At 52.7% G+C, this 17,508-nt stretch overlaps 1 protein-coding gene across 3 annotated transcripts in view; it reads right to left on the minus strand.

Annotated features, from left to right (window-relative positions):
• Window positions 1-17,508, minus strand: part of LOC149991894 (protein Shroom2-like) — a 93,389-nt gene that overhangs the window by 11,014 nt on the left and 64,867 nt on the right. For 2 of the 3 annotated variants that reach the window (XM_090265163.1, XM_090265164.1), the window contains exon 5: window positions 16,599-16,696. In XM_090265163.1, the coding sequence (XP_090121289.1) occupies window positions 16,599-16,696 (98 nt within the window). Of the gene's footprint in view, window positions 1-9,780; window positions 9,876-16,598; window positions 16,697-17,508 lie in introns of those variants that run through there. The other variant, XM_090265166.1, reaches the window with a different exon arrangement.

Genomic DNA, 17,508 nt, shown 5'->3' on the forward strand with positions numbered 1-17,508 from the left:
ATGTGCGAGCAAAACCCAGAATTTACACATTTTACAAAACAATGTGAAGCTTTTCATACACAGCTCTATTTAGAAATATTTATTTCACGGTGCAACAATATTTTTCTTCTGGCTTATTTTGGGAAATTGCCATATACAAAGGGAAAGAATTTTCTAAGATGGGCTGCGAATTAATGTATTAATAAAACCATTAAAATCCGTAGTGTATTACTAAAAATGAAAAAGAAAGTTGCTTTTATAAATTGCAAAACTTAATAATCTATTTATATTCTTACCCATTTCCATATCCATAATCAGCTTTTCTTTCCACGATACATACATATGCATGTATTTACATGCATACACACACAGAATATACCTGCAAAACCACGCATGCATGCTTCACATGCATGTTTATCTGTGCTGCAGCTAACGCTCACAGTCTAACCACTAGTCAACTTTGCAACAAATCAGCCAGTCACCCCTTGGCCAACACACTGCCTCTTCTAACACGACAGAGCAGTAAAATGAGCCTCCGACCAACTCTCCCAGTCAAGGCAGGAGGTGTTTTCTGTCGGGAAGACAAGCTCTGAATTGTTTAAGGAGAACCTAACCCGGGCGCCGAACAGAGGACCAGCAGGTAAAGTACCTGTAACCTATAAGCAACCAACAGCCAGGCTAGGACACGTGGCCCTGACCACCAGTGCCCCCTGGTGGCCCAGGGGTGAGCCTGCTGCCTGGCCTGGGGAGCCCCAACTCCATCTAGGCCCCTGCACGGCCCGCCAGCTGCCCAGTCCATGTCCATGTTGCTCTGTCCCCAGGAGAAAAGTCCCCTCCAGGTTCAGAGGATGTTCTAGAGTAGAAGCCAGATATCACGCCTGACCCCACCCATGGCCCCTGGGCAGCCAGCTGGGCCTGCTCTCCGCACCTGGCACTATCCATGTACAGAGACAGGACCCTGCCTCCAAGCCAGAAACTGAAATTCCTCGGCATCGCGCAGCTGACGCAAAACCTCACGTGTCCCTGGGACCCTGAGAGACCAAACATGTGTTCTCTGCTCCCAGGAGACTGTTGCTACCACATCCGCTCGGAACACAGGCTAGGACAAGAGTCAAGTCCAAGAGCTTCAGAATAGAGGAACCCAGCTTGGGAAGTTAGGGTTTTTTTCACTGTGTATTAGGCACGGGCTAAGACAAACTAGGAGTTACCGAAATAAGCTGAGCAGAGCACCACACGGGTGAGAGAAAGCGCACGGCCCAGCAGACAGCACGCTGCGGCAGTGCGCCCCGCACCGAAGGCATGGAGCCCGCCAGACGATAAAACCTAACGTGCACCGACTCAGCAGTGCCCATCCGAGATGTCACTCCAAAGACTCCAGGTACGCTGAAACATTGTCTTTCTTCCGGCTAAAACTCTTGGCCCCCACAAAAGCACCTGGCCCCTGTCTTGAATAAATACCCACCATGCAACACATGAAGAATACAATGAGCAACAATGAACGGCTCCAATCCCAGGGCCTCTGCCATCTGGATTCACATGGGATGTATTCACTAAAAAGGAGTTCTACCAGCCACGTGCCGGACATGGGACAGGCTGGGAGATTCAAGCCCAATGTGGGAGTGCACACGCTGCTGGGTACACACCAGCACCGAGTCAGGCCACCCACAGCCCCTCCCTGCACACGCTGCTGCGTACACACCAGCACCGAGTCAGGCCACACACAGCCCCTCCCTGCACACGCTGCTGGGTACACGCCAGCACCGAGTCAGGCCACACACAGCACCTCCCTGCACACGCTGCTCGGTACACGCCAGCACCGACTCAGGCCACACACAGCCCCTCCCTGCACACGCTGCTGCGTACACACCAGCACCGAGTCAGGCCACACACAGTCCCTGCCTGCACACGCTGCTGGGTACACGCCAGCACCCAGTCAGGCCACACACAGCCCCTCCCTGCACACGCTGCTGCGTACACGCCAGCACCGAGTCAGGGCACACACAGCACCTCCCTGCACACGCTGCTCGGTACACGCCAGCACCGACTCAGACCACACACAGCCCCTCCCTGCACACGCTGCTGGGTACACACCAGCACTGAGTCAGGCCACCCACAGCCCCTCCCTGCACACGCTGCTGGGTACACAACAGCACTGAGTCAGACCACACAGAGGGCCTGGAGCACATGCCCTGGGTGCACACCCAGCGCCGCATCAGGCTACATGAAGGAACACTAAAAAGGAGCTGCATCCAGCATCCCAGAAGTTAATATCAAGTTAGTTGCTTGTTCATGCTCATGCAGAACATGCTCCTGACATGTTACAAGGAGCCACCTGCCTGTCCAGCTCTGGCAGAGGACGGTCCAGCCAGCAGTACTCAGACTGCCCAGGAGCCCCGGGGCCGGACGCCCGCTCAGCGGGAACCCGCACTGCGGAGCCTGGGGACTCCCAGCTGCCGGTGGTCCCGCGGCTGCCAAGGACACGTGGCGGTGGGCGCTCTTCTATGGGACCGCAAAGCTCAGCAAGACCGAAGGAGAGCACCTGGAGAAAAGGCCATGGTAGATGCTGCTCCGTGACACAAAGAGCCTACCGCAGGACAGGGACTAATGTCAGGCAAACATAAACTTTACACACACACACACACACACACACAGAGGTCTCAGCCTGGCATCTACTGTACATACGGACGCCACACCACGAGGCGCTGGTTTCACTTCCAGGCTCCGTCTGCACGTGACGAGCCCTGGGACACCACTGGCTCGTGTCCCTGGGTCTCCGCTCTCCTCTGCATCGGCACAGCTCGCTCCAAGTCACACAGACCCTCCCCCGCCGGGTCACCCTCAGCATAGGACATCCCTGCCCCGCCACTACTGCACAGTCTGCCCTCCTGTCCCCACGCTGTGAGGGCCGCCACCGGAGCACAACGACCTGGCCCACCTCCTGCACGGCCTCACGGGCAAGTGTCTCTTCCCTGTCCTCTGTCACAGTGTGCCCAGAACGTCCCGGAGACACACAGACGCGTCTGCTGCCTCTGGTCACTGCGGAGAAGGGCAGGGGGGCGGGTAAACCTGCATGTTTCCGAGACGCGGCCACGCAGGTTCTTCAGTGGAACGACTTGGCCCGTGAACGTTCCTGATGTAACATTTTAAAAAACTTTTTGGAGGGCTCTGCCGTCACTGCGACAATGAGCAGGATCGCCCAGGAACTCCTGGCTCTCTGCATGACTGACGTCACACGTACCCTGCGGGGGGCCGTCCTTTGGGAGTTCGGAGTCAGGAAGGAAACGGGACACCGCGCCAGTTCTGGTGCATGTCCCTGTGCGGCTCCGACGCTTCAGCACCTGAGACCATTGGGACGCACAAGCCCCCGTCTAACGCAGGGTTTTGTGAGGCAGCCACGCGCCACGCCAGCCTCCCACACCGGCGATGTGGCGTCGGGCCTCACAGAGCTCCATCTGCTCACCTGTCCAGGCGCATCACAGGCTGCGCCCTGTGAGGGGGCCATGCGAAGTACAGGCAGGTATGACACCCTTGGCGTGGCAGGCTCCGTGTGTGGGTCCTATCAGCCAAGCAACTAGGAAGGGCCAGCCTGGGGTGGAGCTGGCCTGAACCCGGGTCTCCTTGAGGCCAACAACGCACCTGCCCTCTTAACACAGCACAGCACACCGGGGCGCGGCTGCCCAGGCCTGCGCGTGGGCCGAGCACCATCCCATGTCCCCAAGGAACAGGGAGGGACACACAGAGTGAGCCTCTGTGGACAGCAATACGGACGCGTTTCCTCTTTCCGTTTAAATAGCACATGAAATACCGACTCACGCCACGCCCCAACACCATCCAGGGTGCCTGGGTGCCCACGTGGCCCCAGCGTCACACTGCACAGCGTGTGACAGAGCCGCGCGCCCATGTTCAGCACGGACCGTCTGAGGTCAGTCTTGAGAACGCACGACCCCCCTGGCGGCGGGTGTGAACGGCAGTGATTTGGGGATGTGCAGCGATGTTTCTTAAACATCACAGACAGTGCGTCTGCCCTTCCGTCGGGAGGGACGCATCGGTCAGCGCCCGGCAGGTTGTCCCGTGCAGAAGCACAATGATGTCCCCAGCCGCAGGGTCCATGAACGACGTATAGTGCAAGTCTCCTCAATGAGCCGCTGGTGTCTCCACTCATCTTCCTGCCCTGACGGGGAACCCCCGGTGGAGAGAATGCTCTCCCCTCAGTACAGCATCCCAGAACCCAGGGTATGGGGAAAGGAAGCACTGGGAAAAGCATGGGAGCCCAAGGATAGAATCTAGAGTGTGTGTGTGTGTGTGTGTGTGTGTTTAATGTTTATTTATCTTTAGAGAGAGGAGAAGAGAGGGAGAAAGAGAGAAACATCCGTGTGTGGGTGCCTCCCACATGCCCCCAACTGGGGACCTGGCCAACAACCCAAGCACGTGCCCTGGCTGGGAATCGAACCAGCGACCCTTTGGTTCGCAGGCCAGCGCTCCATCCACTGAGCCACACCACCCAGCGCTAAATTTATCTTTAAATGCAAGCGTGTGACTGGCTGCACTCTGAAGAAGATGCTAAGGAAGAGAGAAAAAGATTGTTTACATGGAGGGCTGGATCAAACGAGTTTTCAGTGCTACAGGTTTTAACTTATCTGGCCTCTTTTTAGCCGCCAGAGGGAGCACTGGCCCCTTGTGACCGTCCAGGTGCAAAGTGGAGTGGGACTGCAAACCCTTACCATCGGAAGTCGTTACAATGAGAAGGAATCAGACCCGCGCCACTGTGGACAGTGCTCTTTTTCGTCGCAGATGTCCATTTGCCTCAGTCCTGGTTTTAGGAGCAGCCGTGCTGTGCAATGTTTATTAGGCAGGATGCATGGCTGGTAAAAAATGTAAAAGCTACAAATGTGAGGGCACAGGGCACAGGAAATATTTGGATTTGGGGTCATCTTAATTCTTGCCCCTGGATTTGCATGCTGTGTGTTTGAACCACTCCAGTTTTTTTTCTTAAAAAATAAAAAAAGTGTGTTTGAATTTTAAGGCATCTAGCTATGGAGCTAAAGGTTTTCACATTATCAAATATGTTGAACTCGATTCCTCCCCACAAGATCTCACTGACACACTTGGTTTGAGGAGGCAATGTATACTGGTGCATTCGCCCTGCCCACAATTCCGGCTAACTACAACTCCAGGGCCCAGAAAGTTCTCTATGGCCTCCGCTGTGTCTTTACCTAAAACTCTTGTCAATAATTCCATGTTCTCATCTGCAAGGGTGGGCAACTTGACCCAGCAGAGGCAGAGGATTTAAATTCTCTGAAACTGCAAGTCAAACCACACTGAAATCATGGGGGGGGGGGAGCACCCCATTTCAGCAGATCGGAGGTTACGTTTTTTTGGAAGGCAGCGCCACCTTGTGGCCGCGTTCTGCATGACGCCCTTTCCAGTCCTGCTCTCGGCTCACAAACACGGGCACTCACAGTCACCGCTGGCATTGAAATCTCATCCACCAATCAAGGTCAGGCTCCTGGAGTCCTGCCCAAACCCCCTGCCGCCCCCCGGTGACCTCTGTTCCTGAAACACACATTTTGGCCAAACGCCCTTCCCTGCCACTGATGCCTTGCGGTTCTCCTGTCTCAGGTTTGATTCACGCTTCAGAATCCCTCACACGGACACCATCCCTGTTCTTAAAGATCTTGCCTCCTGCCCTGACTGCTGTGGCTCAGTGAGTCGGGCATCATTCTGCAAAGTGAAAGGTCGCTGATTTGATCCCGGGTCAGGGCACACGCCTGGGTTGAAGGTTCAGTCCCCGGTCAGGGTGTGTACAAGAGGCCACCAATTGATGTTTGTCTCTGACATCAATGTCTCTCTCCTTCTCTTTTCCCTCCCTTCCCCTCTCTTTAAATAAATAAACAAAATGTTTCTTAAAAAAAGATCTTGGATCTTTTGTTTTCCTGGGCCTGTTGACAAAGAGAAGCCTTTCTTCCTCTACACCCCCAGAGATTGAATCCCTACTGTTTGTCCCCAAACTGTATTTTTCCAAGCAATGACCCGATGACAATATGAAGTGGATACTGGGAAGCCCCTTACTCTTCTCCATGTGTTTTTATCGGTAGGTATATTTATTTTGACATAGTCACACACTGAATGTTCAAATGCTCTGAGGTGGCTCAGAAAAGGAAGACACACAACATATCCTCAGGTGAGGATTAAAATAGCATCTCTGTAAGTTAACTGAAAAACTACTGGCTTCAGGTTTCTTCCTTTTTAAATGTTTTTTTTTTTTTCATCCTCACCTAAGGATATTATTCTTTAATTGATTTTAGTGAGAGAGGAAGGGGAGAGAGGAGAGAGGGAGACACAGACAGACACATTGAAGTGGAAGAGAAACATCGATCAGTTGCCTCCCGTATGTGCCTGCATAGGGAATTGAACCCACAACGTAGGTATGTGCTCTGGCTGGGAACTGAACTAGCAACCTTTTGGCGAGCAGGAGGACACTCTAACCAAGTGAGCCACGCAGCCAGGGCAGGTGTCTTCCTTTCTATCACCACTGCATGTAACCCCAAATTCTGATCATCGCACATCATGGATTAGTGTCTGATTATTGTCACTCAGCTGAACCATATTTGGAAATGGATTATTTATCCTAGAGTTTCCAGATACTTATTGTACATGAAAATTAACATTACGTGCTCTAAGATATGTGACACATGTTGTGTGGTGTGCATGTATACACAGATGCATACCTATGCATGTGTGTGTAAATATTAAACATGTATTTTTTAAAAGATGTTTATTTATTTTTAGAGAGAGGGGAAGGGCGGGAGAAAGAGAGGGAGAGAAACATCCATGTGTGTCTGCCTCTCACACATCCCCAACGGGGGACCTGGCCCACAACCCAGGCATGTGCCCTGACTGGGAATCGAACCAGCAACGTCTCAGTTCACAGGACAACACCCAACCCACTGAACCACACCACTCACGGCTAAATGTTAAATATCTTACTGCCAGTTGTCTCACCTTTTATGGCCTCCAAGTATGTGTAAGGGCTCACTGGCTAATTTTTTTTTTAACAAAACCATGAATTAAGAAATGCCACACAAGTCACACCCCAGAGAGCGGCACTGTTAGCAGCTGTCTTGAGGATACGTCCGTACAGCGCCCTCTAGTGGGCTTGCCGCCCAGGGCACGGCGCCAGCCTCACAACCCCCTGCAGGCAGAAAATGAGTCTGGCGACTAGCTCGCCTCACCTGTAAATGCATCTCAGAGATCCTGTGTGTCTCAAGAGATTTACGTCTTCATTCAAATGAATGCGGCCAGCAAAGGAGTCACACACTGCACCCCACAGGCTGGATGTGGGATTTTTTAAGAGGAATTAAAGCCCTGCCTTCTCTCCTCGGAAATCAAAACTCATTATGGCAAAAGGAACCTCAGAATCATTTCATCCGCATTCCTTATTTTATGCATGAAGAAATGGAAGGGGTCACGTGCAAGCAGCCTCGGGACCCGTGTGTCCGGTCTCTCAGCCCAGCTGGGGGTCCCTGTCCTGCAGCCCCGGGAAGCCTGTGCTGGAATCCCTGTTCCCTGACACGCTGGGCACGCAGCATGCAAGTTAATGAGAGAGCAGACTCAGCCGGCAGCTTGTAGCTGGGTCTGCATTTGGGCCACGCTTTTCTGTAGGACCTGTCACGTCGGAGGGGGTATGCATCTGCAGGACCCACGAGGTTAAAGAGCAACGGACTGCATGCAAGGGTCCCTCCACGCGTAAGCAGCCCTGGGAATCCAGTCCCTAAGGCCAGTGTGCTTATCGCAAAATGAACCTGCCACCCATGTTGGGAGGCCCAAGGCAGACACGTCAAAAGGCTTTGTGGACATGAAGGCATTAACACAGAGGAATCTGCAAATATTATTTAGAGGTGGAAAAACTAGGTAACTCGGGGCTCTCTCCAGATGTGCGGGGATGCCTACAGGCCTCCCATACATGCCCTGAGCACCAACCCCTGCTGGCAAAGCTAGCTAGAAAACCCAGGCGTCCAGGGACCGAGGAAAGACAGGCTAACGGCGGACACAAAGCGCCAGCCCCCGGCTCCTTCTGCTTCCCCACCTGATGTCCCATCTTAAAGCACAGAAGAGGCACAGGCTGAAAGGTGGTGAGGAGGAGCCAAATGCATTCTAAAGGCCCCGGAGGATATTAAGAGTCTCCAACCTCCCAAATGCAAGGTGGGCCTGGGGAGAGCGGGGCGGGTGCATGCAACGGGGGGACGTCTCTCTGCAGCAGGGCTGTGAAAGCCTTTGTAAGACTGCTGTTGTGTGCGATGTCTTCATGCAGGTATGGAGATTTCTCCTGAGACCCCTGCAGCTATGTCTCCTTAAGGGATGTGTGTGTGTGTGTGATCAGAGAATGTGTATAACTTGTCACTATGCACGACAAAAGCATACAGCTGTCCCTCTCTCTACCATCCATGAAACATTTTCTGCAATACAATCAGAAAAAACCATCACAACACAAAAAAGAAACCATCTAGAATATGCCCTTCAAGACCCTGCTCTGCAAAGAAAAGATATCCAGCTATTCATCAAATCTGTACCCAATCTTCAGGTATTTTATGTGACATGTGAAACGAGTATTTTCCCCTTGCTCATTCAATGAAGTCTCCAGACAATGCAGAAGGCCGCTGGCTGTTTAATTCTAAATGCTGCCAGGTGAATTTTGAAAACCTTTCTTCAAACGGCTTTTCCTTCTTACCCTTCACCTTGCATGACCAGCAAACATGCATTTCACAGTGATTCCTACCCATGCGAGTCAGCACATGCAGAGCACGTGTGTACATGTGTGTGCACACAGATCTATGCAGCAATTTGCCTGGGCCATGGCATCCTCCCTCCACGCACACCGAAGCAGCCTTGAGCAGAGACATGTCCATCGTATAGACATATGGCCAAAAGCAATAATAATCTGTTTCTTTAATCAGTCTACAAAAGGCAAAAATAAAAAGAAACCCCACAAAATGACAGCACACATACAGTAAAATTTAGCATGCCTCGGAATCGCCAGAATCACACCAAAGACAGCAAAACCCAAGAACCAGAAAACGCTCAGAACCAGAGTCCATCCCTCCGCCTTACATTTTCCATTGCAGTGAGCCGGCTGGGTGAGAGCGGACCCACAGGGCATTTTGTTCCTGACTGAGTGTGCACACCTCATTTCCTTTTTATTTATTTATTTTCATTTCGATGCAGCTCACTCACCATTTCCTTTCAATATCCACATTCACCGCCTCAGTCGTAAACCTGCTCATTGCTCGCTGCCATGGAAAAGGACAAGGCAGAAAGCAAGGAAGAACGGGTCCTCACGCACTGCGGGCGTCCGGAGCAGCCTCCTGGGCGGCCCTCCCTCCCCCGCCCGGAGGGAGGGTCTGCACATGTCGCAGAAGCTCAGCTCCCGCACAGCAAGGCCCCAGCCCGCAGCCCACGCGCAGCGCGGAGAGGCACTGCCTTCCAGTCCCAGTGCCCAAGCAAAGCTGCAAAGCTGACAGCTGCATGCATCTACAGGCGCACAGGCAGTTCCAACGCACGCGCACGCAGAGCGCGCGTGCCCGGCACCTGCGCTCCGGCGCTCGTGATCCTTCATCCTCAGGCAGAACAATAGCGAGGAGATGTCCGCAGCTCTCCCCCGCGGCGCTGGGAGCTGACAGCCCCCTGCTACACACAGGAGAACAAAAAGCACTGCAGCACCCTCCCCCGCGCGCGCCTGGCCAAGTATGCAGGAGCCCAGGCCCGTCCTGGAGATGCTCCGGGAAGGAGCCAGGGCTGTCTTACCGGGCTCTCCGCGTGCTGCACGGGCGGAGCGCTTCTTTCAGGGACCCGCAGCCCCCGTCTGCCGCAGTCCCTGTGTGTCCCTGCCTGCAGCAGTCTCAAAGCCGCCTCACCACGCTGGCCTGTCTGTGCCTGCTGCCTCGTGACAGACAAGTTCACGCAGGCTCCGATGCCGCGCACCACCGTGACTCAGCTGCCCTCAGATTCCATGGCGCCTCCCCGGCCACTCCTGACCTCCAGGGCGCGCTCCCGAAGCTCCTCCGCTCCCAAGGCCCCTGCGCTTAACCCCCTGGAGGTGCCCTTTCACAACCCCCGAGGCTTGGCTGCCCTCCTCCCCACCATCCGCGGCTTTCTCTATTAACTGCGCTAGGTAACCATATATAACGCGAGGCACACACAGCTCAGCTCCACAACCCCAACAGTCAGATGGAACAACCAAGTTTGAGCAGAAGCGCATTTCCCATCTCTGGTTTATGACGCACACTCATTAGGAATGCACTCCAGCCAACAAGCAACAAAGTATGTCTCCGGAAGTTTGGGACATGGCATTCAGCCAAGAAGACAAAGAAGGGGCAGGCTGAGCCTGACCTACGCAATCTGTCCCCTCACAATGATCTGTATTCAAAGTCCCCAAGTTCCCCCACCCCCCACGCAGCTGAGAGCTCAGTCAGTGCCTCCCTCCTCCCAGGAAGTGCCCCACCCACCAGGGTCCCTAACGGCCCCTTCCCAGCCAAGAACAAGAGCCCCCAACCGGCATCCTGCACTTAACCCTTCTGGATGGACTTGCTCTTTTCAACCTGCTTCTTTCAACCTCTTCTCAATTCACAGCAATGATTCCTACCTCTTGCTCGTTGACCCCAAGAACGCACGCTACTTTGCGCGTCTCCGGTATTACAGCTATTTGAGGAGCAGTGGCGTTTTCACGTATCTCCCGCATACCGCAGACCTACTTGGTCTGAAGCACTGTGCTGCTGCATTAATATTATATCCATTAAACATTTAAATAAGTCTGCTCCGCAGACTTCCCCTCTCTGCCCTCGTCCAAATCCACTGGCTGGCCAGCCTGGGCTGTCGGGTCATAGCAGCACAGCTGCACTGCGCCTTGCGGGACTGTCCACAGCTATGGCCACAGTTCGACCTCAGGGCTGAGCACCGCAACAGGAACAGGGCTCCTCAAAGCCAAACCATGTGCCGTCTCGTCTGTGCACTTCTTAGGCTTGAGTCACGCACACTCTCATTTTAAATAATTTTTTTAATTAAGAAAAAGTTAGTTCTGTGGATTCCCAGTGTTGACTGAGGTTGTTAAAAATTGACATAAAGTTTACACACACTTATCCATAGGGTCTATACGAAGTCTGTCCAGAACATATCCGGCCATGTCATATGAAAAATAGACACATTCATTGAAGAAGATACAAGATACAAGAAACATTGTACACAGGACAATGACGCCTCAGTCCCCTTCAAAGTTGGCACCTGGGGACCTCACACAGTTCTCGCATCGCCATCAGCTGCCCCGCTGTACTTTCCTGAGTCTCATCCACGGTCTGAAATCTTTCCTTTCAAAAGTAATTTTAGTTTTGGGAGAAGCCAGAAGTCACAGGGCACCAAATCTGGGCTGTAGGGGAGCTGAGTCACCTGCGTGATTTGACGTTTCGCAGAAAAACTCTGCACAAGACGTGACGGAACTGCCACTCACCAGTTGCCCATAGCTAAGGCCTTCTGAATCATCCAAATAGTTTCCACAAAGGAATGTTCAAACTTAACGTAAAATCTGATGTGGATTCATTGCTCTACTTGCTCAGTCATTTTGAATGCAACGACCACACAGTACACATGCTCCCTCAATGGTGTCTACCACCCCCAGTGACTAGTACAGTGAAGTCGTCATTGTTTGTCACGCAAACTGTTCTCATTATATTAACATTGGCTGGCTCTTTCCGGACAGACCTCATGTGTACACAAATACATACGTAAAACACAAGCCAGCAGACCCCAGATAGAGAGTTTTTCCGACTGCTTCTGTTTCTTGTTTCCAAGATGACAGATTATATCTGCAAGCTTCTGTGCACAGAAGCTGCGGTGTAAGGAAGTGAGGTCTGATCTGGGCTCAGGCCTAGAAAACTCACAAGCCTGAGGTTCGTTCACCTTGCTATCCCAGATCCCCCATGACCCAGCAGAGCAGTTCAGAATGGAAAGCTTCCATTGTTCCTCCTGTAATTGTAGGCCAGAAAACATCAACGCCCTCCTTAGAGTAACAAACGAGGTGGAGCCTGGATAGGAAATCATCTTTCTTCCCCTGCAATCTACCCATAAATGAATAACTAGTTTTGCGCTAACGTCTGTCCGCTAAGCCACATCTCAGGGGAAACCCAGAGAAGGTGACCCTCAGGTAGGCTTTCAGCTTGTTTATAAATATGGAAGCGCATCTTCCCGAAAGAGCTTGAGCTCACACTGATTCCATTTTGTGGCTGTCATTGGGACCTGGGATATATTGTCATTCTGGCCCCCCTCTGCCATCTGTCGCAATGGAACACACCCGCACTGCAGGTCAGCGCCAGTGTCCGGAACAGGCAGGGCAGAAGTGGCTGGAAGGTGGTGAAGAAGAGGGGGCCCGCCAGCACCTCCAGCTACCAGCTCCTCTCTCAGCGTGGGCCCCCGTGCGTCCCAGAACACAGTCCTCATCCAGGACTCTCAGACTGGAGCAGCGAGAATCACACACAGAACAGCTCCACTTTCTCACAAGGTTTAAACGCTGTACAGGAACGCAAGCCCATGCTAGCCCAGCTGTGTGGTGAGGTTTGGGTCTTGATTATGAATGCTATGCTAGCACAGAAAAACAAGGAAAGCCCATGTCAATTACAGTCATGTATATTACCACCTGCATGGAACATCAGCGCCCAACGTCGGCCAACAGCAAGTCCTCCTTCACCGTGTTCTACAGGACTGACACCCATCCATCCATGAAGCCACCCATCTGTCCATTCATCCACCGGACAGCTGGTCCAGCCTCCGGTGCCAAGCTCAGCAGGACCACCCAGCTGCCATTTGCTAGGCACCCCCCGCCCCTTAGGAAGGCTCATGGGACCCCAAGGATGGCCGAGGAAAGGAGCGTGACCAAGGACAGGGTGTGAGGACCCTCGCAGATCTGAGTAAGCACTGCGTCTTATTCCAAGTGCAAGGCTAAGGTCACACTCCCACACCTGCGCCCTGGCCACCGGCTGGGAGGTGAAAGGTCTGTGTGGGGCAGGTGGCAGTGAGGAGGCGGCCACTGGGTCCTGGACGCAGACGGGGCACAGAACACAGACCCCGGAGACAGTCTGCCAGCACAGCTCAGGGACGGTGTAGCCGGGAATCGGCAAGGTGGTCTGGGGTGGAGAAGAGAGCCACGGTGTAGCAGGCAGCTTTGTAGGACGGCTGGTCTGCCATGGGAGTGGGCCGTGTGGACAGAGTGAGGGCAGAAGAGAAGAGGAGGAGCAGCCATGAGGAAGGAGCCGTGAGCCAGCAGGGGGTTCAGCCACGCTGCCTGTAGGGAAGCATCAGCTATGGAGTTTGTAGTCAGGATCCGGCCACGCGGCCTGGGCTAGGAGGAAAGCAGGCATGTTACTGCTGTGACCGTGCCCGCTCCAGCTGACTCCGAAGCCACCAAGGACTCCGCCTGGCAGACCTGGACCCTACCTGGACTCTTGGACCTCAGGACATGCAGAGAGGACATTCTCTTAGGGCTTGTGCCTTTCCTGGACTTCACTACGATCCAATGTTACATGGCACATGCTTTCCTGGACTAGTACATGGAGGCTGATGACATCGTACCCCAGATCCTGCAGGAGAGGGCTGAAAGATAAGGGACGGGGCACTATAGGGTTTGGTTTTGGTTGACAGCCTTTGAGGGAGCAAGGGAAGTGCTGGGTCTCGTGGGAGAACAGAGCTCTGAGCAGTAGTGCTCACAACTCCCCACCACAGGTTGCAATATTGTAAATAAAGACCTGTTTTTCTCAACACTAATTGTTGGGTCGTACACCAAGACACCACATGAATGAGCCCCACTTTGCTCGGCAACAAGAGTTCACTAAAAAGCCTCTCCCGTCTCCATGCATTAGCAATACCCATGTGCTCAATTCTGTACATAAAGTGAGAAATTAGTAAGCGCTTCCCAGTGTGGACAAAAAAAGCAGCCACACACTAAACCCAAAAAGCTCAGAGGAGGCCTGCATGGTGACCTTACAAACTGAGAAACAAAAACAAACCACACGGGATGTTCTGAAATTAAAAAATTCCTAACAGGTGTGAGGTGGTATCTCACTGTGGTTTTTATTTGCATCTCTCTGATGGCTAGTGATGTTGAGCATTCTGTCATATGCCTATGGGCCCTCTGTATGTCCTCCTTGGAGATGCGTCTGTTCAGGTCCTTTGCCCATTTTTAACTGGATTGTTTTTCTTCTTGGTGTTGATTCATATGAGATCTTTATATACTTTGGAGATCAATCCCTTGTCTGAGGTATTGTTGGCAAATATGTTTTCCCACACAGCTGGTTCCCTTTCTTTTTGATTATGGTTTCTTTAGCTCTGCAGAAGTTTTTTAGTTTGGTACAGTCCCACTTGTTTATTTTTTCCTTTATTTCCCTTGCCCAAATAATCTTATCGTGATGCTCTTTTGTCAATTCAACAAAGTACAACAAAAAGTTTTTATAATCATGCACTGAACATCAGATCTGTAATTTACACCATTTATATTCTTTAGACAGACATGTTTACATTACTTTAAACTTATGTGAAATACTTGAGCATCATGCAATCTTTGCATTTATAGTTTGTTTGTTTTTTTGTATGTGTGAGTGAAAGACGATCCTTGCCCGAGTTTTCATTTCTTTTACGATCATCAAATGTAATGTTTCCAGGGCACAATTTCCTGCCAACACTTCAGAAAAGAGACATTCTCTGAAAAAAAATTGTAAACAACTTTCCAACATTTCTATCTTAGAATTTCAGTGTGGCTTGCCACGCTTTAGAAGCACCCAAAATTCTGAAAATTGCTGGGTTTGTAGCTCAGAAGCAGAAAGCTCCTGGAACTCATGTCTGCGGAGCAGTTTGGCAGTCAGCTCGGAGCCAGGGCCGTGACACACGGGCCGTGCGGCCCCTCCCCCTTCCTCCCGACCCTTTCACTATTGATAGAGCCACTTATATTACACAATATATACATCGTAGCTGTTCACTGGGACTCTGCTCACAGCAGGGGAGCTCAACCCAAACACCACAGCAACCCTCTGCAGCTTTAATTACACGCTCCCGGCACGCGTGCAGAAGGAAACCCGTCCTGTTCTCCACAGTGGCTGCCCCAGGCTGCATTCCCACCAGCAGGGCACCAGGGTTCCCGTTTCTCCACGTCCTCGCCAGCACGTGCTGTTTGTTGCTTTGTTGATGACGGCCATTCTCACTGGTGTGAGGTGGCATCTCATTGTGGTTTTTATTTGCATCTCCCTGATGGCTAGTGACGTTGAGCATTCCTTCATGTGTCTGTGGACCCGCTGTGTATCCTTGCTGGAGAAGTGCTATTCAGGTCCTTTGCCCATTTCTTAATTGAATTGTTTGTCTCAGCCACAGCCGCGCCCGCAGCTGCACCCACGGCACGCCCGCGCGGCAGGGCCTGGGAGCGCGCTCTGAAGCACGTCCAGCTGGCACTCGGCTCCCGACGCGCTCAGAATCCGCAGGAATAAAGCTGTAACTGTGCTCCTTGCGCTCTGGGGGTATTATGCATCGGCCTTTCCCTTCCCCAGGGCTTCTTGGGTTCAGCCGTGCTCAGTGTTAAGTCAACTCACTTCCTGCACAGACGTGTACGGAATACCGCTCCCGGCTCCTAAGAGCCACGGGAACACAGATCCCCCCCAACCCCCGGGTGACACTGATAGCACTCGGTCTGAAGGCAAACGAAAGCAAACCCCATTCCACAAAACAAACGTTTAACTTGGTTATTTCTGCAAGGGAAGCTGGAGCTTTGAGGATCACGTCTAAATGGACTTTGCGCCCATCACCAGAGAGTCCCAAGGCGTGAGAAACATCAGCACGCAGAGATCCTATCGTACACCTTTATTCCCATCCCCCCCTCAAGCCTTTTAAATAGGGTCATGCGACAGTTCCTGCGGGGCCCTATCCTTTCCCCTGCGCGGCCCTCTGGTGCCAAGGGCAACATGACACTGTGTATCTGATGAGAACTCCTTCCTCGTTACAATGAAACAGCTACACTGGCAACACTTCACAACTGTGGCATCATTCAGGACTCCACCCACATTCTCGCACATGCTCTGATCTGTCCCTGGGGAGTCCGAGGACTTCACATCTAGGATAAAGCTCAAAGTTAACTCATTAAACACGTGAGGGTTAGAGAGGCTCGCCCTGTCCCTTTCTGACTGGCCGTCCTGGGAGGCAATGAGATCGGGAGATGGCGCCCCAGCAACCCAGCTGTGCACGAGGTGACGAAAACATCCTGGATAAAGCATTGCATTCAAGTGCATGAAACTGGGCTTCCCCTGCCCACATAAAACACTCTACTGTACAGAAAACAGAGCAGCCATTCTCAGAACGAAAAGTACCGCGATGGCATTGGAAGGCCTCACTGTCCTCAGGACCCCTCCCACACAGCATGTGGAGCCGCCGCTCAAGCCAAGACTGGGGGGGGCACACCCGGGCACACTGGAATGCCGTTAGCAGCTCCTTCAGGTCTCACTGAAACCGGATGCCTGACACTGTTAACTGAGCATCCGCCCACCATTAAGAAGCCCACCCCCGGAAGCTTTCTTGATACCCGCAGTCCCAAAGCCACCTACCTCGGGGTGGGGCACCGCTCCTCGGTCCCGACTGCATAGGAGAGTTCTCCGTGCTCACCAGGGTCCTCCGCTCGCCGCCTCGGCTCAATGGGAGCTTCCTGCCAAGGGCAGCACAGGGACGCCCAAGTCATCGGGCCGCCTTCTTCAAGACGGCTGTTATTACGCACCCCGTCATTGTGGGCTCGCCCGCCAGGCGATGACGCAGCCTGCTGTCTCGTGGGACCCACAGCCACAGGGCTCGTGGGCTCAGCTCTTCAAACGGCTGCAGCAAAATGCCTCAGCCAGACCCTGTATCTACTACACGAGGTCTGTGAAGCCATGGGACAGAACAGGCTCCAAAATAACCCAAACCAAATTCCACCCAGCTGCTTAGGGCTCACTGTGACAGAGAACCTCGTGCCCCGGGACCTGCCCGAGCCTGGGTTTCCGGTCTCCTGACCGACCAAACATGAAATTCTCAGCGGTCATGCTGCACAGGCCACAGGCCACAGGCCACAGGCCAGGGCACTGGCAGGGAAGAAACCAAGGCTCCCAGAGCCCACGGGCCCGGGCCCAGGCCCCTGTCCTTCACACGTGTGCTGCGCGAAAAAAAAAAAAATCCTGCTGCTGGTTATTTTTAAAAGACCGCGCCTGTGCTGCTGCAGGAAATCTTTAATTGGAGATACAGAAATGCAGGTTCAAGAGGCACAAAAAGCCCTGGCTGCTATGGCTCAGTGGATTGAGCGAACCAAAGGGTCGCCAGTTCGATTCCCAGTCAGGGCATGTGCCCGGGTTGTGGGCCAGGGCCCCGGTTGGGGGCACACAAGAGGCAACCACACATTGATGTTTCTCTCCCTCTCTTTCTCCCTCCTTCCTCATCTCTCTAAAAATAAAGAAATAAAATCTTTTTTAAAAAAAAGAGGCAGAAAAA

This window comes from Furipterus horrens, unplaced genomic scaffold (assembly GCF_987537825.1).
Source record: "Furipterus horrens unplaced genomic scaffold, mFurHor1.1.pri manual_scaffold_17, whole genome shotgun sequence".
Taxonomy (NCBI): Eukaryota; Metazoa; Chordata; class Mammalia; order Chiroptera; family Furipteridae; genus Furipterus; species Furipterus horrens.